The 22744-nt window shown below is 37.7% G+C and overlaps 1 protein-coding gene across 14 annotated transcripts in view; it reads right to left on the bottom strand.

The window, feature by feature from the left end:
• Window positions 1-22744, bottom strand: part of smoc1 (SPARC related modular calcium binding 1) — a 77057-nt gene that overhangs the window by 12678 nt on the left and 41635 nt on the right. For 5 of the 14 annotated variants that reach the window (XM_065288686.2, XM_065288684.2, XM_065288681.2 and 2 more), the window contains 7 exons: window positions 21880-21969; window positions 21683-21763; window positions 11069-11261; window positions 8577-8659; window positions 3600-3705; window positions 3226-3470; window positions 1626-1679 (listed from right to left, as the gene is read on the bottom strand). In XM_065288686.2, coding sequence (XP_065144758.1) covers window positions 1626-1679; window positions 3226-3470; window positions 3600-3705; window positions 8577-8659; window positions 11069-11261; window positions 21683-21763; window positions 21880-21969 — 852 coding nt within the window. The remainder of the gene's footprint in view (window positions 1-1625; window positions 1680-3225; window positions 3471-3599; window positions 3706-8576; window positions 8660-11068; window positions 11262-21682; window positions 21764-21879; window positions 21970-22744) is intronic. The other 9 variants (XM_065288682.2, XM_065288685.2, XM_065288687.2 and 6 more) reach the window with 5 other exon arrangements.

Genomic DNA, 22744 nt, shown 5'->3' with positions numbered 1-22744 from the left:
GGGCAGCGCCAGGGTAAACACATGAGCTCAGCCATCGCTGAGCCCTCAGCGGGTCTCTGCTAGGCTACCAGAGCCCAGAAGCCAGGGTAAACAGCAGCTATGCGTCTAATAACAAGGGAATCCCACTGGTCCGAGAGCTAACTGGCGGGAAACAAAGGACAGTACAAGTGGGCAAGCAAGCCTGTCATCAAACGCTAAACACCTAACTACGAGCAAAACAGTATGGCTGGGAAAAACAGACTGAAGCCGAAGGGTGAGCGCAGAGGAGCAAGGGAATGACTTGTCATCATACTATGAGACAGAGTGTCTTTGCTTTCTGCTCTGTTTCTCTGTCCCTCAGACGCTAAAAAAACATAAGTGAGACATAAGTCTCGGTCTCAGTGCTATTACGGTTGCCATCATTTCAAATAAACAGTCTTAGTTATAAATAAGCACATTTTTTTTCTGTGGTGCTAAAGAAAATATCACTGAAGGCTACCACTAATCAAATGTGAGGTAAATTGTGCCACGAAGTCTTATTCAGAACAGTTATAAAGCTGCGCATGACTTCTGAATGTCTACACACAGGAGCTCAATAAATTAAACCTTGAGGTGTAATTTAGCAAAGAGAAACAGGTGGGTCTGGATACACCAAATTGCAGCATTTAGATAAATAAGTTCCACTTTAGGGAACCACAAACCGAAGGAGCCTGAAACACATCAGGATTAATATCGAAACAACACTTTTCTACTCATGAACCACAAATATACAATGACGGCATGACGACACTATATTTTGTGATATATACTGTATTTGCAAAAAAGCGGCAATGACTCCTGTTGATTATTTGAGAATCCCTTACTGGATTTATGAGGTTGGAAACATTATACAGATCAACTGATGCACTTGTCATTGCTTATCTATGCACCAGGACAAATGATGTGTGCAAGGAGTAGTGAATTACTCCTAATCTGGTGGTTCAGTCCAACATAAACTATTAGACGGGATGTGTGCTTGTAATAAGTAACATAAGTAGCAAAGCCTTTCAGTCTGATGTAGTGGCAGAATTATTTGAGCGTATGGTGATGCACTGATATTTTAAAACATTGGGTGAATTGCAGGCCGCCATGCTGCACAGCCAGGTCATTTGGGGTTAAAATGGCTCTCAACCAAATGGTACATGTTTGGCACCTTTCCCCCAATCGCTCCCTGGGCGCTGCAGTGATAGCTGCCCACTGCCATAGAGTGACCCTTACGCCACTTTCAGTTTTTCACATTCACCTAAGATTAGTGCGGCAGACATGATAATGTTAACCCTGTTTGTGTCTTTACTGCTATAATGTGAGCCTGAATGTCCCTAAAGAATTTCCTTCCAAATTTCCATCATAATGTCACTTCCTGTTTATCTAGTGTCTTTTTCCTGCCTGAATAAAATAATAATCTACTAAAACTAGCTCACAAAGAATACATGCATGCACATAGACAGACACACTGGGTGGGCAAATCTGTGCATCTCTGGTTTGTGCCATCTCTATTTTAAAAGTGTCTACAATACACTGCTTTTACTCAATTGTTAATATATTATATAACAGCTCTGCAGATGCTGAGGCAAATGTTAGTGCAAAAGCAATTAGTCAGGCCTTACTGAACAAACTGGTTCCTTGCCTTGCACCCTGACTGCTGCTGCTTGTAGTACTACCTGTAATAAGAAGCACATACAAGAAAGAGAAATACATTAGCAATGAAACACACTGTGACGGAGACATCTGAGTAACGTTCCTGTCCTATCAGTACTTCAACCACTGATGTTTTCCAGCAGTAGGAAACTACTGACCCTTGCAAAGATGTCATTGGTCCAATTTTTGACTCATGTTATACAGTCACTTCTCAGAAGCCAAAACAGGACAATAAAGTATATTTCCAGTTGTTTTCCCTCAGCTTTATTAACCCTCGTGGCCTGTCTGGCGTTTTAAAGACTCTTTATAAAGCCTACAGACTGCACAAAATCACCTGTAGAAACAATTTTCTTATTTGCACTCACCTATTTTCTTTTGAAACAAGAGGACTGGGTACACTTCAAGGGGGCCGGGTTTATTCAGAAAGAATCGGTATAGCTGATCTGTTTTTATAAATCTGATCACATGAAAGACTTTTTGAATATATGAAGGATGTAATAATTCTCTATAGGTACTCAAGATTAGCATGAGACATAAAGGGTTGGTTTCCTAGACAGGGTTTAGGTTAATCCAGGACTAAACACAATACATGTGTGCATCTTAACTCTTTCCTCACCATTGACGAGTTAACTTGTCAATTAAGAGAAAACGCTTCCCTGCCAATGACGAGTATTTCCGGCTTTATGCAATACCGCTATTATCCACCAAGTTCCACAACTTATAAAACCCGAAAGTATAGCCCAGCTGTGTGTCCGTGCAAGTTTGAGGACCGCTCTGAATCTGATCTCTACCAAAAGTCCTTCACAAAAATTGAATTATCTCAGCTTTTTGCTCAAACTTTTTTTGAAGAAACCTACCCATATTTGAAAGTTGATAAAAAGAGAACTTATGGAGGAAGGATGAAACGTTTCTTTTTTGTTTAAAAGCAAAGGGTCTGTTCTTTCATTTTTTTATATTGTATGTTTATATATTTTAAGAAAAATATTTTCTGGAAGGCATTAAACTTGAAAATAATGAAATATGCTGGCGCTGGCTTGCAACTTTTTTTAAAAACGCTGTCGGGGAAAGAGTTAAGAAAAAAACAATGTCAACAAAATATGTTAAAATTAAACACGACAAGGAATTTTAAAATTACAGCAGCTCAAACATGCATTTAAGTCTGGGACTATAAGCCCTGTCCAGGAAACCGCCCCAAAAAGATTAACATGAAGTTTAAAAAAATTTGGAAAATAACTACTTTTAGTTGTTCACTGATTTCTTTCTATGTTTGAAAATACCCCTTTGCCGTTTTCTTGCAATTGAAATACTAATGCTTGATAATATCCACTTTCCTACCATATCAAACCGGGTGGTAGGAAGTTGATAGGAACACGGTGTATATTTTGTATTCACTAAATCAGGAAGCAGCAGGGGAAATTAAGTAACTTCCCTAACAATGTTATACCGAGCTAAATTTTACAACTAACAAAAAGTGTGGTTCCACCAAAGCAAAACAACCTTGCCAAAACTTACTCCCCGGTCTTGCATATCTGATACTATATCATAAGCACATTGACCAAAACTGCGCACCCTCTTTGTTGACTCCTAGGCAGCCTTTGAATTCTTGAAGGGAGATAGTCTTGTCCTTGTTGAGGTCGCAGTAGTCTATGAACTTGCGGGCACACCGTTTAGGTTTGGCTTTCTTCTTTACATAGCGTTTGAAGGGCTTCATCTCTTTCTTGTTGATGTCATGACTGCGATTGTTATCCAGCTGGGCAAAGTACCAATGAACCACCCGTTCCTCCAGTGTGTGGCTTGGGTCAGGCTCAACAAACCTGCAGGGGAAACATAAATGTTTAGGGACACTGACATTTGCCATATATATGCTTAATTTTACCAGTATGTATTTCCCCTAGTAATTAAACCCACAACCTTTATCAGATGAGCTACAGAAACACTCTTACCTCCCACCACCAGAGGGGGCCGGTGAGTTGATAGCTTGCACCATGTCAGTAGTAAGGGCATCTAACAAACTAGTTACAAATTCCACTTTCTTTCCCTCTGGACATCCTGTAAGATTCAAGATCGGCATAATCAATAAAAAAAAATGTTGATTTAAAAACGGCAAAAAACTTTTTTAGAGCAGCTTGTGTTATAAAAGGGGTAATTAAGAATCACATTTACTGCCTGATATAAAAAAAACACTTCTGTCTTGGCTTGCTTTGTGTATATGATTTATTCCCAGTATGAATAACAATTGTTTCCCTTAAAACAGCAATAAAATCATTCATAAACGCTTCTCAACTGGTTTGGTCTGTAGCCAACAATATGGCATGCAAACACATTTTATCATATTAATTATAATTAAAACATGAAGAACAATAACCAACTAAATAGATTTTTGTTCTACCAGCCCTCTGTCAAGTTGACTGTGTTTTAAATTTTTAACATCTGTATTTACACCTCAGTTTAATACACTTCTGATGCTTCTTTGCTTCTGTCATACCTGTCAAGTTTTGGATTGGAAAATAAAGGAAAATTTTCCGGCGCCCACCACGAGCAGTCCCACCACCCCAACCAAGCTCCAGTATCCCTTACTACATTTTATATATATGAAGAGCATTAATATTCCTTGTGAGATGCTAAAATCGCAGTTACAAAACGTGTGACTGTCCCCCACCCTGCTCCTCTTCAGAAAGTAAATTTACTGTCCCATTAATCGAGGTTTACATGAGGGATTTGTTTTTTTTTTGTCGTAGCGTCCATCATCCGTCTGTTTTTTTTCCGTTGTCACTCATCATCTGACCTCACACACTAACCTCGCGACAGTTATCGCGAATGACAGAGCTCAGATTGGAAATTTCTTTTTTTCTCAGCCCGGGGTATTATTATTTTTTAATAACGCAGGTTAAAATATGGGAGATTTATGGGAAAATACTTTTAAGGGAGGACGGCGGGAAAGAAGTGTAAAATACGGGACTTTCCAGGCCAAAACGGGATACTTTGAAGGTATGGCTTCTGTGTAAATGAAAAGAGGTGTCAATATTATGCATTTAAAATTACATACATTTCATAACAAAAGCAGACTGTTCTAAATGTGCAAGGGGGGGTCCAAAGAAAAAGTCTTGGAAGCACTGTGATAACTAACACAGTCTCACCCCATGTCGTCAATATTTGACGACACTTGACCATTCGTCATATGTTGACGCAAAGGGTATACCTTTCGCGTCATTTTTTGACGAACTGGGGACTTCAATACTATTACGTCCGTTGCATTCTCTTTCCTATTTTCTTACCATTTCCGCGTCGGTTTAGGGTTAGATTACGCAAAATTAAACAGTCTACGCGAAATTAAACAGTTGTCACCTGGCGTTGGGGTTAGAGGTACGCGAAATGAAACCGTTGTCACCTGGCGTTGGGGTTAGGTTTGGGTAGGGATGTCATTATGTAAATCTAACCCTAAACCGATGCGGAAATTGTAAGAAAATAGGAAAGAGAATGCAACGGACGTAATAGTATTGAAGTCCCCAGTTCGTCAAAAAATGACGCAAAAGGTATACCCTTTGCGTCAACATATGACGAATGGTCAAGTGTCGAAAAATATTGACGACATGGGGTGAGACTGGGTTGTGATAACAGATAGAGAATGTAGGACCAGGACAACCATTAACACATCAAATAGATGTACAGTACTGTGCAAAAGTCTTTTTAGCAAAGTTTTAATAACTTCAACATTTATTTTTTTGTTCTCTTTGTTAAGATCCACATAAAACAAGTATAGGAAATGTACACAAGATGTAGAAAATCACTATTTTTAGAACAAAATGTCTTTAGCATTTAGTAGAGTTTTCAGTGTGACTTCCCATGGTACTCAGCACATCTTGAACTCTTTTGAGGAGTCTGAAGTCCTAAAGTTATTAGATTAGAATTAGAACAAAATCATTTCATTTAGGTTTAAGTGAGCCTGCATGTTCTTGCTATTGCTCAAGATAAGGCCACACTAAATACAAAAATAAAGTTTTTTATTTTAATACAGCATACACATTTTTCTGTATTTTCTGGATGTATTCTTATAAAGAGACTGAGAAATAATAATATATCATCACTATACCATTCAACAAACAATAAATCTAGAGGTTGCATTGTAGCATAATACTTTTGCACGGTACTTTAGTTATTTTAGCTTTCCAAGAATCTAAACATTAACAGAGAGTGGAGAGTGAAGTTTACCCTCCCGCCCATCCAATGGATACTGACAGCACATCACAACCAGGCTGAGCTATTACAAATGCTTTCCATGCAAAGTATGATGAAGGCTTTGCACAGAAATGATGGGACAGATGAAAACTATATTCGGCCTCCAGACAGCAGTCTGTATTTTATGTGCACTGTGTATATTGTATGTTCCATCCAGCTGATGTAATAAGTATGTCTTAGGGTGCAACATGCTATTTGGGCTTATTTTCACTGTTGTCTGCATGGGTTTGGATTGATTTCAATGTCACCACCTTTAAATGACTAAATATAATACAGAGTATTTGGGAATGTATTTTGCAAGTGAGCTTTCATCTACTAGTTAATGTGTAAATATGAGGCTGTGTTCTTTGTGGTGGTGGAGCTGTTTGAAGATACATTTCTGGTTTAAACATATAGGACTGTATACTAATAAAAATAAAAATAAAAACTTTGATACTTTTTTCTTATGCAAAAGTGCAAGTCAACCATCACAGTGGGTATTTATAGTACATGAATAAAAAGACAGCTAAGCATTCATTTCAAAGGGTTAGCCAGTAAATGATTATGAATATATTACTTTAAGTGCACCTATTTCATTGCTAAAAAAAATTATTTTGTGTATTTTGTATAATACATTGTGTTTGCATGGTTTATGGTTCAAAAAACACATTATTTTCCACATAGGCCTACCGTACATTTTTGTAGTTCCAGATATCCTGCATTCCTCAAACGCTTTGATTTTGAAAACTCCTCGATCTGAAAAGTGCTGTGTCCCTGATTGTCCAGCTAATCTGTACTGTACGTTGTGATTGGCCTAAATACCTCTGACGTCAGCCGGAAATGTGACGCTCCTGACCATGTTTAAAAGATTCGCTCACAATGCAATGCTAACAGGCGTTAATTGACAAGTCAAAGCGGGATGAATTATGATAACAAACGTTGTGTCCATGTTGACCAGCCCTGCAATCCGTGTGTTTTTTGTAGTCCAAGAGGTTTTACATTGGAAATGATAACTCGCGTCATCGTTTACCTTGGGGTTTGTACCTTTTGCATATCGTAAACATGTACTAATACACACTTACACGCCAAAGGAAATGTAAAATTGTGAATGGGGCCATAGTTGCTCTTTAACATTTCCAAGCAGAAAATTTCACTAACATTTTAAATGGGCATTAAGAATTGTCAGAATCTAAAAGTTCATCATTAAGGTTGTTGTTCATATATAAAAGTAAATTTTTTGCACATGCTAATTTAAATAATCTGCAAAGCAAGAAAAATATGCGCTGGAAGTCAGAAATGCTTTTGTGTAGGTGTAAAATGTATAGTAGCTAAAATAGGTGACAAGGGTGCATTTGCAGACCACGGTAGCCCTGTTAACTATAACGACACATTTACAAACACCGTGGGTAGCACTTTTTGAACTGTCCCAGATGCGTGGCTGAAACGGCATTCTTGCCTTTATTGTGTTTCTCAAAGTCAACTTAAAACAGAGAATGTAATAAAATAATCTGGGTTACATTTTTACTCACGTTTGGCTTGGTTCTCTACAGCCGACCAATTAACCCCCATTCTTGATTTTACTTTTGTCTCTTTTCATTTTGTTAGCTTGGGGCAGTCAGTTTTAAGGTAGTTTGCTAGTAGCCTACCAGCCTAATAATGTGGTATAGGTATGTAGTGGAATTTTACAGTATGTAGACTACACAGTTGCATCATAGTGCATCTGCCCAAAAGTTCCTTTTATACCCATTTCAATGTTTGAAGGATGAAGCCAAGGTCATTTGTTTTGGTGTCAGGTTGTATTCAAGAAGAGTACATAAAATAATTTTCACTGAACTCCCCCCAGGCATTGACAGCACCTCTCTGCTCCCCACTGCTGTCCTCCCCAGTGGTCAACTCCATCGTAAACCATTGCACACATCTGTTGCACAGTCAGGAGTCATGTTTAACTTTGTAAACTTACCAGATGGGGGAAATAAAATAGCAGTTACAATCTAGTTTTTAATGTGAAGGAAAGAGGCAAAATCAGAAACCAGCAAAAGGGGCCGTAAACCTTGCGAAAGCCAAGATTTCAAAGGAAAACCATATTTCAATTATAACATGTGGAACTCTCTGTCCTTGCGCTTGTTCTTGTTTTCATTTGTCAAACATTGTCAGCTAGCACAAAACAAGAAACAAAAATTGTATGCTGTTGTTTTTGTAAGCATAACCGAGAAACAACACAGTGTTTGATGTATATATTTCGTGTATATTAGTAAAATAAATCAATATTACAAATATTTATCTTATATTGGACATATTTTATTTATTTATTATGATACAAAGTTCTATGAAATTTTACTTTTACTAAGTTGGCTCTAAAATACGAAAGCCATTTTTTTGTAGTGATGTTTGTAAGACATTATTTTTAAAGAAAGTGTAATACTTGGCAGTTAACAGGTCATATTCATTTAAGCAATGAGCAGACACTTTTTTCCAAACTGATCTACATTGCATCCAAAGTATGCATTTTATCAGTATATATGTTCCCAAGGAATTCAACCCATAACATTATGCGCCGCTAACTCAATGCTCTACCAACTCAGCTGCCTGGAATCATAGCTGAAACCTGAAATCTGTTTTAGAAATTGAATTTTAACCCAAGTACACATGGAGACTGAGAGAGAGAGAGAGAGAGTTAGTTGGTACAGGACAGCTGTTTTGCTCACCTGTCAGATCTCTGTCTCTGAAGGGATCCTCCATATCTGAGACTCGAGAACGAGCTGCACTGTCACATTCTGGTTTCTTATACCTGAAGGAGAAAAGACATAGTGACTCAACTATATAGTGAAACAGATTTAATATGACAACTACATTATAAGTACATTGTACCTTTTCTGTCACTGAGGTTGTACCCTTATAGGTGCCATATAATACAAAACTGTACTTAGGCATAGATGAATAATGAGAGCTCTGTACATGGTAATGACATATAGTGAACCTCAAACGTGTTTGTTTCCTCATTTTTTGTAAACATGGTTCACGCAAAAGACTGCAGGAAAACAGGTCATTCTCAACATAACACAGACTGTGATGTCACAGTCAAGATGTATGCCCCAAATATTACATTACACATTAAATTAATTACAAATTTGTTAATATTTTAACTAATGTAAGCTACTGACATGAGCCTCAGAGCAGAGCAATCAGAGCAGAGCTCAACATTATTATTCATAACCCTTCCAAATAGGGCAATAATAGACCATTTCATTCAAAGGACAAATCCCAGGGTTGTAAATGGACATGTAAAACGTTTCTGGATATTTTTTGCACGTAATAAAGTTACATACATTCTATGTAAATATCAAAGAACAATTTAACATACTATTTCAATGCATTTTATGGCATCTTGGAAAGTTGCTTTTTGTGCCTTTATGGGTATACAACACATTGAAATGTTGTACATTTTTGGCTACAATATTATACCCTAAAGACCTATTGTGTAAGTTAAGGCTTATTTTTTATGGAAAATTCTTGTATAATTACTTAATGTTAAATTAGTTAAAGGTCACATTCTTCCTGTATTTTTGATACTATGTTTGTGTTTAAAGTGCGCAGTATAACGTGTTCATGTTTCACATGTAAAAACACATTATTTTTCACACAATTTACTCATCTCTACATCGCTGTTTTCACTGTCCTAAAAATGGGCTGATGTCTTTCTTGTTTTATGAAGTCCCTCCTTCAGAAATACGTTCTGATTGTGTATCTGGTTTAGTGTGTTGTGATTCGACAGCAGCTTAGCTTAACCACAGCCGTTTGAGTTTAGCTGGGGACTGACGTATTGACTGATGTATTCCTGTGGGCGGAGTTTAGTCAAACACTCCTACTTTGACGTCATTCAACCAGGAAGTAGAGGGCTGTAGTGCAAAATATCCGTTCACTGTAGGCATTGAAAAGGGTATTCTGTTAAAGAAAATATCGCCTGGCAGTGAACTTTGATCATTTTACATTTATTATTTATACTCTAGCAGCAACATTATACACAAAATAAAGTTTGAAAATGGGATCAGGAAGAACATGACCTTTAAACCTACACTGTCAGAATGTGATAGCTTCGGGCCAAAACATACGTTTTGAAACAAATTTAAGTGGATAAAAATGATAAAATTATGTTGAATGTATTCATTTAGAATTACTTAAAATAAATTATCATAATATTTTTAAAAATATTGTGGATTTCATTCCCAACATTTTTATTTTATTTTAATTGTTGTTTTAAAAAGATATTTGTTTAATAAGTTTAATTTCATTAAATCTACTAAGACACATTTTCATTTTTACAGTAATACCCTGTCAACCCAGAACACCCAATTATAATGCGGAAAATTTTACACAGGCAACACCACTTGTACTGACTAATAAATAAAGTCTTGTCTCTGTGCTTAGCTTTTCTAAACAAATAAAGCTTATGTTCTAAGACCAAATCATCCCAAAAGCAAACTAGTCCAGCACTTTGATAGCTGGATTTGATTGTCCTACTTGTCTAAAATGGATAAAAAAACAACAGTGAAGAGAATTGAAAACCTCCAAAATAGTGTAAATTTGTGGTAAACCTGAGCTTTATCACATTTGGTTTGCCTCACAATACAACAACATAAAATCTAGGCTTTAATGGTCATATCCAGCACCGGGAAAAGAAAGGGTGGGCTCAGTGCCTGAATCCCAATTACAAGCTTTTTGTATCAAAAACATGGCAGGAACTAGTTGGCTAAACCCTCTCAACAATTCCAAGACAGAATTGGCAAAGGACAGTGATTTACACATACAGAGCACATCTCTTGAAGTGGAAAATAAATCAGTGCTCGTAACAGAGAAAAATGCATCGGGACATGTCACGCTTTCAATTTAAAGTGCTTTCTAAACAAACCTCCGCACCAACTTTGCTCATGGAAAATAAAGACGTTGAGGTTTGGAGAGAAACCTGATTGTCATAACACATTCCAGAACTAAATGAATCAGTCTCAAATGATTGTATTTCTGATCATTTCCATATTTGTATCATTTAGAGATGTTTAGGACATGCGATTTCATCCATAAACATGTTGTATATATAATCCAGTTACAGCATAAACAACATTGTGGTGACTTAAGGCAATAAAAAGCATGGCTAATAACAGAATTTTAAAATAAGAGATAAGGACAAGTTTTTCATTCTTACCTTGCAGACGTTCCCGGTATGGGTCGTCCAGTGTCCACCAGTACACACCAACAGTAACCAGTGGACTGGTGGCACTGGACAGGTTTATAGAGGCCCAGCGAGCCACAGTCAGGGATAAAAATGGCATCCCGTGGGTTCAGCCGAGCCTCATCCAGAGCGCTCTGCCTCTCCTGGTCACAAGAAGGAATCTTCTCTAAAAACCACAAAAAAAAACACTAAATACAAATATCTCATAGAACTGGTACACTTTGTTATCTGTGTAATTGAAGTATTACACTAATTCTTTGTAACAAATCTGTTATTTGAGCTGTAAGATAAAGTGAGACTATTGCTCCAGGAGGATGAACGTTTTGTTTTGCATTACCAACGTGAGTCCTATATTTTTAATTCGGTCTATAAACAGTACTTTGCTGGAAGTTAGTATTCAAATGTTTTCATAAGAAACCTTAATGTATATGAACTTGATTTGTAAGAGTACTTTGGGGTTGGACCTTGCTTGCGTTTCTTGGGTCCAATTTCAAAGCCCCCAAACCCTTTCAGCAGTGAGGGTGGACGCAGCGATGTCCTCTGCTGGCGTCAGGTCATGTGTAGGCAGATCCACCTCCCGTTACACGGCGTGCCCGATTTATGCTGGCAAGCTTGGGATTCCCCCATCTCCTGACATCATTGTAGCGCTTGGCGCAACGATGGGGGATGCCAGCTGATGAGACTGTGGCTATTTCCTCTCACGCCTGTTTAACCGACGCTGATTTGGGCGGGTTTCTCCTATCCCCATACAAAACAACTTCTCTGTCTTTCACTGCTCTTACAAGAACGTCGGTCTCCTCGGCTGTGAACCGCTCCTGGCGTACGCCTGGTAAATCCGTCATAATAATAGTAACCCGCCATGGAACTTGCGCCCTTGCGTTTAAAGGGAATGTTGGATAGCGTTCTGATTGGTTTATTTGACGTTACCACACCTATGAATAATGAACCTACTTCAGACCAACCCCTTATTGATTTGCGCCCGGCGCAAGAGTTATTTCTCATGCTGGGAAAATAGCAACAGCGCCCAAGATCCGCCCCCAAACTCACTTGCGCGTTGCGCTTCGCACTTGCGTTTCAGATCGTTAAAATAGGGCCCTATGTTATAACCCAGATTTCATTTCACCATCTAGGTTAAAGGGATAGTTCACACAAAAAGGAGAATTATTTCATCACTAACTCTCGTGTTGTTAGAAACCTGTATAAATGTATTTGTTCTTATGAACACGAAATAGGATATTTTGATATATTTTTCCTACTATGGAAGTGAATGGGGCTCATTATTGGTTTGGTTACAAACATTCCTGAAAAAATTCCTTTGTGTTTATTAGAACAAAGAAATTTATACAGGTTTGTTACAAAATGCGAGTGAGAGAATTATGATTTTACTTTCTGTTCATTTAACTATAGAATCGGTTTATTCCAGCTGTAACCCACTTATAGCCAAAATAAACTTGAATTTGGTTACAAAATAACTTGCTAGATGTATGATATTCCATCATGTATAAGCAAAGTCAACAGTGATTACAGGGTGTTTGGTTTCATTTATTTATTTATTTTATTTCATTTATTTTTGGGCAAAAAATTTGCCTTGCTTTTGCTTAGATGTCTGGACTGTGTTTGGATGTCTAAATGTTTTTTTTTTTTTTTACACAAAATTGCTTGCTGGGAAGTTAAAGCAACTCATCACTAGTCAAAATAAAACAAACGCACAGTACGTTGAAATGACTTGTAAAGCCAACTTGATTATATTAAAAAATGAAAAAAAGAGGATTTTTTTTTCATTAAACCTTTAACATTTTTTAAAATGACACAGACAGAACTGAATACTACTTTAAAGCTGTTCAAGATATTCATAATTAAAACTAGTTCAACTAAAGTAAACTAACAAAAAATTGTAAAATATGTTTTGTTTTGATTTTGGTTTTACTAAATAAGCTCATAAAATAAGCTCTGCGTTCTCAGCTTTCTCGGAAACAGACCTATCACTTTACATGTCATATTTTAACTGAATAGAGTCATTTAGATCACTTTATGATAGATGAATGTGGTTCTTGGAACTTTTGAGAATCATACAAATTTTATTGTATAAAATTCTTCATTTTGACACTTGGCATTATGCTTTACCGGTTACAGTGTTGACATTGACGTGCTAAGTGTTTTGTAAATGTTCTTCTATAATAACACTTGACTGGAGTCAGCTAGAGCTGAAACTGATTTATGAAGGCCTAATAAGCTGCCAAAAGATTTCAGAAAAAGTGTAAATGTAAATTGAAACCTCAGTAAAAGAACTACAGAAACACCTTTAAAAGGTGTCTGCTGATCCTATGATTTCATACTTCTTGTTTTTATTAACATAAAGGACATTTGAAAAATGTTCGTTTAAATGTTTTCACGCCTTGTCTCATAAATCTCTACTTATGTTGAAATACATTTAGCACATTGCTCACTTGTAGTATGTCAGGCCAAGTGTAACAGCACCACATGTTGAGGCTAATCCAGCTAGCCGGGTGCTGAGTAGCTCCTGATTCATTTCCTTTTAAATCAGATCATAGGTGTCATTTACACTGGGGACGCTGGGGACATGTCCCCACCACTTTTTGTAATGGCTGATTTTGTCCCCACCACTTTTTGAAAGCATTTGGTTAAAATGTTCTGAAAAATCAAGCGTACCAAGAAATATTAAAGGTTTATTTGCATAGATTAGACCAGCTACTGCCACCTTAAACCAGCTAAAACCAGCTACCAGCTTATGCTGGTCTTTGCTAGATTTTTCAGTAGGTTGGTGTGTTTTCTTTTACATATGTAATGAATTTCATTGTAATCATTGACTTAACACAGTTTTCTACAGTATGGTGCTTTGGCACTGTTCGGTTGAGCTGGTATTGCAGGGACTGTTACATGTGCAGTCGACATTGTTGAGTATTTTTGTGTTGTTGACTGGCATACGCTATGCCCATTTTTGATGCGCCGTTATTCAATATTTTTCCCGTCCTGCTGTAATGTTTTTCATCTGATGTTTGGTCCCCACCACTTTTCAACACAAACTGACGCCCCTGAATCAGATTTTCAGTGAACAACCGTTATCAGTTGTATCACACTGTATACATTAAATTCCTAAAATTTGCTAAAAACTAAAAAAGTTAAAGGGGACATTGCACAAGACTTAAGCTGTAAAATAAATCTGTGGTGTCCCAGGACAAATGTTGAAAATACCATATAGATAATTTATTATAACATGTTAAAATTCCCACTTTGTAGGTGTGAGCAAAAATTTGCAGTTTTTGGGTGTGCCCTTCTAAATGCAAATGAGCTGATGAAATGCAAACACTGATCGCCATAAAACTCAATTGTGCTATCAATTATTCTCTCTCTCGCTCTCTCTCTCTCTCTCTCTCTCTCTCTCTCTCTCTCTCTTCTCTCTCTCTCTCTCTCTCTCTCTCTCTCTCTCTCTCTCTCTCTCTCTCTCTCTGCACAAAATGACAGTGCCGTCAGTGGTTGGATAGTGCATATTTAGGAGCAGTAAATATGATAACATGAACCCTTTTGACATTACAAGGGGAGCCAAATTTTTATGACCTATTTTTTCACATGCTTGAAGAGAATGGTTGCCAAACTGAGTTACCAATTTTTTCATTTTTTCATTTTTTCTAAGTTGATAGATGTACTGGGAACCCAAAAATAGCACTTAAACATGGAAAAAATAAGATTGTCATGATATGTTCCCTTTAAAGCTGTCAAGCTACCCTTGATACAGTAGATGGCCAGTCCATTGCAGACTACTTTATATCATGATAAAATTATCAAGTGATAAAAGATTAGATCTTTTTCAAGTGCAATTTGTACATATTAATTCGAATCAGCCACGTTGTAAAATATTTATGAATTCAGGAATGGCATAAAAAAATTAGATTTTTTCTTTATGTGGCAAGGAAATGGTTCACATTTGAGTTGACATGACTTTCTATCTTGTTTACACTAGACTGTATCCCACTAAAAATGGCTTACATGAGCTGACTGTCCACAATCGTCATTGACGAGAAATGACCTCCAGTTTAAGAAAGGAAACAAATGGACAACTAAGCGGGAACCAAGTTTGTAAGTGTTTAATAATGGTTTAGATTTCCATTGCCTGCATGAGAACCACATTTTAATGTGCCTAATCACTAGACCATTTTCTAAACCCTGTACTTTTCTCAATATTAAAAATCAGTTTCCGAATGAAGAGGTGCGGTATTGGGGTAGGAGAGGTTGTGGGGTGTTAAGACAGTGGCAAGTGAGACCAGCTTTACGCAGTCAAAGGGTTCGTCTGAACCTCCAAATAAAAAGCATGAGCTATAACCTTGCTCACTGTAACCAAATCCGTCTGTTTTTGCTTTTGTATCCATTACAAACAGTTCTGGTAAGAGGACCGACAGCGTTGGCGTGATCGGGAACAAGGCCCGGAGTGTTTTAAGTGGGACCTGACTGCGAAGACAGCAAGAGTGTGGGGGAGTTAAGGGCTATAGGAGCATTAATATCTTCTCTTTTCCACAAAGGGTTCACAATCCACACTCAAGTACGACACAGTCCATGACTCCTGGACTTCCCGCCAAGGTTGCTTCATATCTAAATTATTTAACACTGTTTATGGTAGTGAGGGTACACTGGCGCCAAGCAGCTGGGATTCCCAAAGGAAAATAGTCTTTTCTGTCTTCCTAATGCTATAAAACAGGATCAAAAATAATTGATGCTGATATAGATTCTATTGAATCCTGATCTTTTTTAATGCATTTGTGTATTCATACCAGGAAAGTCCGCTAGTTCTCTTGCTTTGGTCTGGACCAAATAAAATCAGCAGCTAATGCAAAATGCAGACACTTTTGAGGAGCACATGCTACAATGTCATCTTAACAATGTTGTAATTCGTGTTTTGCAAAGACTTCGGAGTAGACAGCATGCTCTGATGTACATCTACCATGGACTGCTGACAGTTGCGCTGTGCAGAAGACGGATCAAGGTATAAAGTTAGCAGGCTTTTGCACCGCACATAGAGCGAGAGATGCGTTGTATAAGCAGCTGTCATTATTCATACAAATAGCTATTCAGACAGTGTTCTTAACCACATGATGTGTTTATTTTATGTTACTAACACTCAGTTCATAAATAAAATAATTGTTCAAACACAATTATTAAACTTCAGAAGTAAAATAATGTGGATTTAGATGATCCATTTGCATGCATAATATTCTGCTATTACAATAAAGGTATTCAAAATCATTGCCATTCAGTGTATATACAAGACATAACTGCTTGTTAGCAAATTTTTATATGTTTCAATACTGTATTTTATTAAATAATGTTTACACATTTATGTACATACAATATTATCTATTCAGTATTATGTGGGACTAAAATGTGAATAAATGCAAATAACTGATAAAAAACCTCTGCGGTTCAAACGTTCTGACACGCAAAGCCCGCACGTGACTTAGCGGAAAGTGAAGCTTCGTTTGTCATTGGTCATGTGATTTCTATGTTAACAACACAAGCTCCGACTCGATGCTTCATCTGGCACGCCCACTGTTGCTCGACACAAGCTCCGAAGCCTCGCTTCAAATGTAACATCACTGTGAACCATACCAGAGTCCCTTTTTTAACTGGACCGAGACCACCTCTTCAGTCGGTTGTTTGGTCCGCACCTGAGTTCGATTGCCTTATTCACACCTGCCCAAAAGGTCCGCACAAAGGGGGGAAACGAACTTGAGTTTGATTCAATCGAACCAAACAAGACAGGTGTGAATACCCCCTTAAAGATCGTACATTTTAATGCTATCCTCCTTCCTCTGCAGGTTCAATTGGATAGGTTATATTTATTTTGCTTGAAGGAGAAATGAGTCGGACAAGTTCTCTTTAAACAAACATACATTATTGAGAGCACAGCCGAGGTGAGAGCTCATTGTTACCCAGAATGCTTTGCTGTGGTTCCCTCTCAGTGTTTACAGGCTGGTATTGATTAGTTTATGCGTGGTATGGTGTAGGTAAACTTTGCTGATTTCCCCGATATCTCAGTTTAAAATCAGAGCGTCACGCTTTTCATTGTGCCAAGATCTTGCCAAACAAAATAGCTTGGAACTCTGAACTGCTCCGACTTATCAGCCTCCTGTAAACACAAGGTTCTGCTCTCTTTGTCTTTTTGTCGTTTGCTTACTATTTCTTTTCTTTCTCTTTCCATTTCTTGCTCTGTCTTCTTGTGCTATCCCTCCAATTGTTTTCAGCTGTTGGGTAATCACTATGCTCTTGGATCTTTGGATTCTCTGCGCATAAAGTAAAAGCAGAGCACATGATGAGCCAGAAGAGGAGGGGTGTTATTTTGAGGGAAACATGTTCTCCTCAAGCAGTAATAAATTATGCGGAGGGGGGAAAGGTGTGTGGAGACTCATGTCGGTCCTTATTCCCAGTAACATACTTAAAATTTGCCCTAACACCAATATAAAACAAACTCTGCTGGAGATGAAATAATGAGCGGTTTAGGGTTGAGCATAGGGTTAGTAATTGTAAATAGTGACTGAATCAAATGCTAAGAATTGACCACTGCAGAAGTGTTATATGTAACGCTAGGGTAAATATATTGCATGTCCAACAAGATTTTTCCTTTACTGGGTAGATAAAATTTTTAGGCACTGGTGGCAGCGTTTGACCGACACAGTAGCTCGTCAAATTGTATTATTTTTAAATACTGCTACCACTACCACTGCTACTGTGAATCCAGGAGGAACTAAAGTGCTGCTCTGCTAATTGTGGTCATTCATCGAGGATACATGAAATAAACAACTACAATTACCAAAGTCACACACTATTTATACTCACTGTCTAAATGAGTCTGCTTGTTCATAGTTATACAATAGTTGTGGGAGTTGATGTGTGAAAGGTTTTACTGATGCGTACCACCCACAATGCACTGAGAGATATAAACTTGGCTTTCTTTAAGATTTTCTTTTGCAATAAAAACAACATCTCAGTGCTTCAATAAATCCCAGACCCCACACATGCACCCATGGGCACTAACAGTGTACCCTGATGACTAATTTATCACTTCTTCAGCAAGACTGCCTACAGTATAGTGATGACCATCTATGGGTATCTATTAGCAAATGCTAACTGGACACAAGAAGAGGTTGCCAATAACTGGATGCATTATGTCCTGTCTTCTTAAAATAATCAAGATGTGTCATTTCTTTCTAATGAATAGCAAAGCCAGTCAATTATAAGCCACACTATCAATAGGCACACACAGGAACCATATTTTGGATAACTATATATATATAAAGGAGACACAGAAAGCTAAACAAATTACACAGAGGAGAGCTGAGAAAAACAAAGAAAGAGGGGGCCAAAATTCTACCGGTTTTGGGTTTCTCACTCCTGGACATGCTGAATATTGAGTCTACAACTGAAAACAAACCGAGTTACACTTGAATGCACTGACCTGGATGCTGCAATACCAACGCTTTTAAATATTTCTGTACGACTGGGAATATGTTGTATATTTTGTTAAATGCTGCTTTAAAAAGCAATACAGTAGGTTTATTTACTGTATCTCAGAGATGCTCACAAGTCTCTGAGCTCGAGTCCGAGTCAAGTCTGAAGTCTTTGAGCTCGAGTCCAAGTCAAGTCTGAAGTCTTTGAGCTTGAATCCAAGTCAAGTCTGAAGTCTCTGGGCTCGAGTCCAAGTCAAGTCTCAAGTCTCGTTGTAACAAGAAGTAAAACTCTAATAACAAATAAAGAAATTATAAACATTTATAAAAAAGAACAAAGTTGCACATTAAGTAAGGTCTTAAATTAGCATTAGGTACAGAAATTAAATTAAATGGATAATAACACTGTCTTTATTGTACAAATGAATTATTATTATTATTATTATTATTGAGCAATAGAAGGGATTTTCTGTTTGTCTTGGGTTGTTTGATTAACATAAATGACACAGACTTAAGTAGGTTAATTGAGGTTACTGTCTCTTTATTAAGAACAAATAAGCCCAGACTGATTTCTGACTGATTTCTTAAGACATAAACAAAAATGTTTTTATTAGAAAAATAATACTGTGAGATCATTTTGTGTGTATGTGCCCCGTCAAGAAAAGAAAGATTTTATGTTGCCTTAACTTTTGAAACACTTCTCTCTGTATGTGCACTACTGAGGGCACTTAAACGCGTGCTCAAACACAGGCAGAGTGCGAATTCCAAACAGTGCTTCAGGAAGAAGATGCAGCAGTCGCTTCACATAAAAACTTTACGTTGTTTTTCATTGCTCTATTCAGACAATGTATGTTAATGGACTACACTACAGTATGAAACAAAGTATCGCAACTCTGGACCTGACTGGAGCTGGACCGGACACACTTAACCGCATGTGCGTACAGAAATCTGCTCACTTGAGCGCCTTTTTGCGGTTAAATTGTTTAACCATTTAAAAAATTGCAAGCCTTAGAAACACGTGAATGAAAGACTTACCCTATTTAAATTGCATATTAATCCGCGAATCGCATGCGACAGCAGCAGCCGGTGCAGTCGACATGTATGTTCGCGGCGGCACGCGCGGAGCAGATACGTCACGTGTTACGTCGTCGTGGGCAAGTTGTAGGTAACGAAGGGAGGGGTATGACAGCGAGCTCATCAGACGTTTCCTAAAAATAAACATTGTTCACGAGTCGCGCGGCTCGAGTCCGAGTCGAGTCTGAAGTCTTTGAGGGTCGAGTCTCAAGTCGAGTCTGAAGTCACTGTGTGTGCGACTTAAGTCGCACTCGAGTCCGAGTCTCAAACTCGAGTCCCCATCTCTGCTGTATCTAGGTAGATATTTTAATTCATTAAAATGCTTAACAACTCAAACAAGCTATAACCATAAAACCGGCATGGGCTTTAAGGCTTTCCTACTTGCTAAAGATTGACACAACTGACCTACATATCGTTGCTGTCCGATGAAAACCATGTATGTTCATTTTGCCGGCTTTTAGATTTTTCAACGGATTGAATGTCCAGGTTAATTTCCGTATAGAGTATTCTTCACATATGGCCAATGAAAAGTTGTGAAATCATGTCATCTGATTTTCACGTATATCCATTTGGTGTCAAAGCTGTCAATCACGCCGCGTATCCCGCCCTGTGGAAGCATCTCACCGGTCTCGTGAAGTTTCATCGAAGCTCAGCACTGGATAGCCAAATAAACATAGCCTGGTGACACAATGACTTTCCTTCATCGAGGTAAACGTTTCCCCCTGACGCCAGACGTACGTCTAGGAGTGACAAAATTACTGTAGGACTGTGCAAACAAAGTATCTGTCTAACATAGGTGTTATTTACACTGGGGACGCTGGGGACATGTCCCCACCACTTTTTGAAAGCATTTGGATAAAATGTTCTGAAAAATCAAGCAATGCTTAAGGTTTTGTGGTCCAGGGTCACATATGTTGCGTTGTATGCTAATGGTGTGTTTTCTTTTACATATGTAATGAAATTCATTGTAATCATTGACTAAACGCACTGCTGTTTTCTACGGTATGGTGCTTTGGCACTGTTCGGTTGAGCTGCTGTTGCAGGGACTGTTACATGTGTGCAGTCGACATTGTTGAGGGTTTTATGCTGAGTATTTTCTTGTTGTTGACTGGCCTACGCTATGCCCATTTTTGATGCACCGTTATTCAATATTTTTCCCTTCCTGCAGTAATGTTTTTTAACTTAATTTTTGTCCACACCACTTTTCAACACAAACTAATGCCCCTGCTGTCTAGCATTACCATGTCAGTGTATTGATTCATTGTCCCTTCATAGTTTGCAAGAAACATTTAATAAATGTAAAATTAATATAAAATAAACTAAGCATATTTAATAAACTAAGACGTAGGCTATTTAATAAATTGAGTGTATTCATCTGTCAATATGAAACGCGACTTGGCCATTCTAATTAATGATCGGAAGAAAGTCTATCGACCACCGCTACTGTAAAATATGTACGTATTTTAATTTTGGTCAAATGTGGATTATATCATCACACTGGCAAGAATATGGTTACATGTAAAGATGCCGTACCAAGTATGACAATGCTACATTCAACTGCTTTTGAAATATGGTGTTTTTTATACTTCCTGAAAAGTAACCGTTTTGGACATACGTAAGTTTCATCGGGCAGCTACGATATAGATAAGTCACAAGTCATTTCATTAGCTGTTTAATCAATTTGCCTAGCATGGTCACAAAAATAAACAAAACAGCAACAAAATAGCCAGAAACAGACAGATATATAGACAAAGAGACAGACTTAGATTTAATGACTGATTCCAAAGACGTCAGATATAACACGATTGAGCACTACTAAAAGGGGACAATGCAACACTCAAAACGGCTACTTTGGCAACAGAAGTCCCGCCTTCCATTGAAAAAAATCAATCAGTGAGACTGACAATTTACTTGGAGAGGTAATCTACACAGAGTCACGTGAGGCACTTTCCAACCTGTGCGCATGCTCACTAGCTGAAACGACCTCAATGAAAAGTGTTTTTAGCACAATTTGAGCTTAAAGTGATAGTTCACCCAAAACTTAACATTTGATTCTCACCTGGTTTCCTACTGTTTGAACTGTTTTGTTTGTTTTCTTTGTATACCAGCTGCTTAATCCACAACGTGGGTGCTGTAATTTCTGTGTTTGAAACACAAAGAGTCATAAAATGGTCACATTTCTTTTGCCTCAGTATGGAACCATATAGTTAATATTGTAATATTGTTTACTGGTTTTTGCAAAAGATGCAGACTTACCCTCACCTTCTGACACAACATGTGTCTCCATGGTGGGCGTAGGCTTGAAGCCATCATCTGGATTTAGGGTGAGAAAGAAACGGAAAGAGACTACAATTATTGAGGTTAATACAATCTACTCTCCACAACTTTGAATGATTGGGATTTGCACATGGCCCGGCCAATAGCACAGAAAATAAAGAGGTTGAGAAATTAAAGGGTATAAGAGTGAAAATGCAGTTGTGAAAACACAGAGATACTGTAAGAGACAGTCTACACTCACTCATTCAATCACACACACACACACACTTAATGTTAAATAGCAAACATTCTGTATTGTAAATAAAGTTTCATTTATGGATAATGTTTAGATAAAGGTACTTTTACTGTATTTATAAAATTATTAAAGAATCAACATATTCAAAGATGAGTATTAAAAAATATTAAACTTCCTACTGTACTTACCCACAATACTCTATTGCATTCGGGATGTTTTCCCTGTGGCCCTCATCGGGTAATGAAGCTCTGGCAATGAAGGGACCAAAGCTACAGTGCTAGTGCCACAATAAGGTGGCAGTAGAAGCCAGGTGAGTTCATACAGTTATGCAACTGAGCTCAAATGTGATCAATGGACATTCATAATCTTTCAACTCTCACTGTTCTAAATATTCATTTTATATTCTCTTTTCCCAAGACATCTTTTCAAATTGAAAAAAACAGTGGTGGTGATCTAAGCACTGATATAAGAACCAGATTTCTCATTCATTGATTTATCTCTAAATCTACGTCAGATAATAAAGTATGTGAGTGTACATAATACTATCCATTCACAATAATAGCGCAAACATGACTGCCACATATTTATAGTCTCCACAGCCTTTCAAAA

Source organism: Paramisgurnus dabryanus, chromosome 17 (assembly GCF_030506205.2).
Source record: "Paramisgurnus dabryanus chromosome 17, PD_genome_1.1, whole genome shotgun sequence".
Taxonomy (NCBI): Eukaryota; Metazoa; Chordata; class Actinopteri; order Cypriniformes; family Cobitidae; genus Paramisgurnus; species Paramisgurnus dabryanus.
This window is presented reverse-complemented; position numbering and strand designations above follow the sequence as displayed.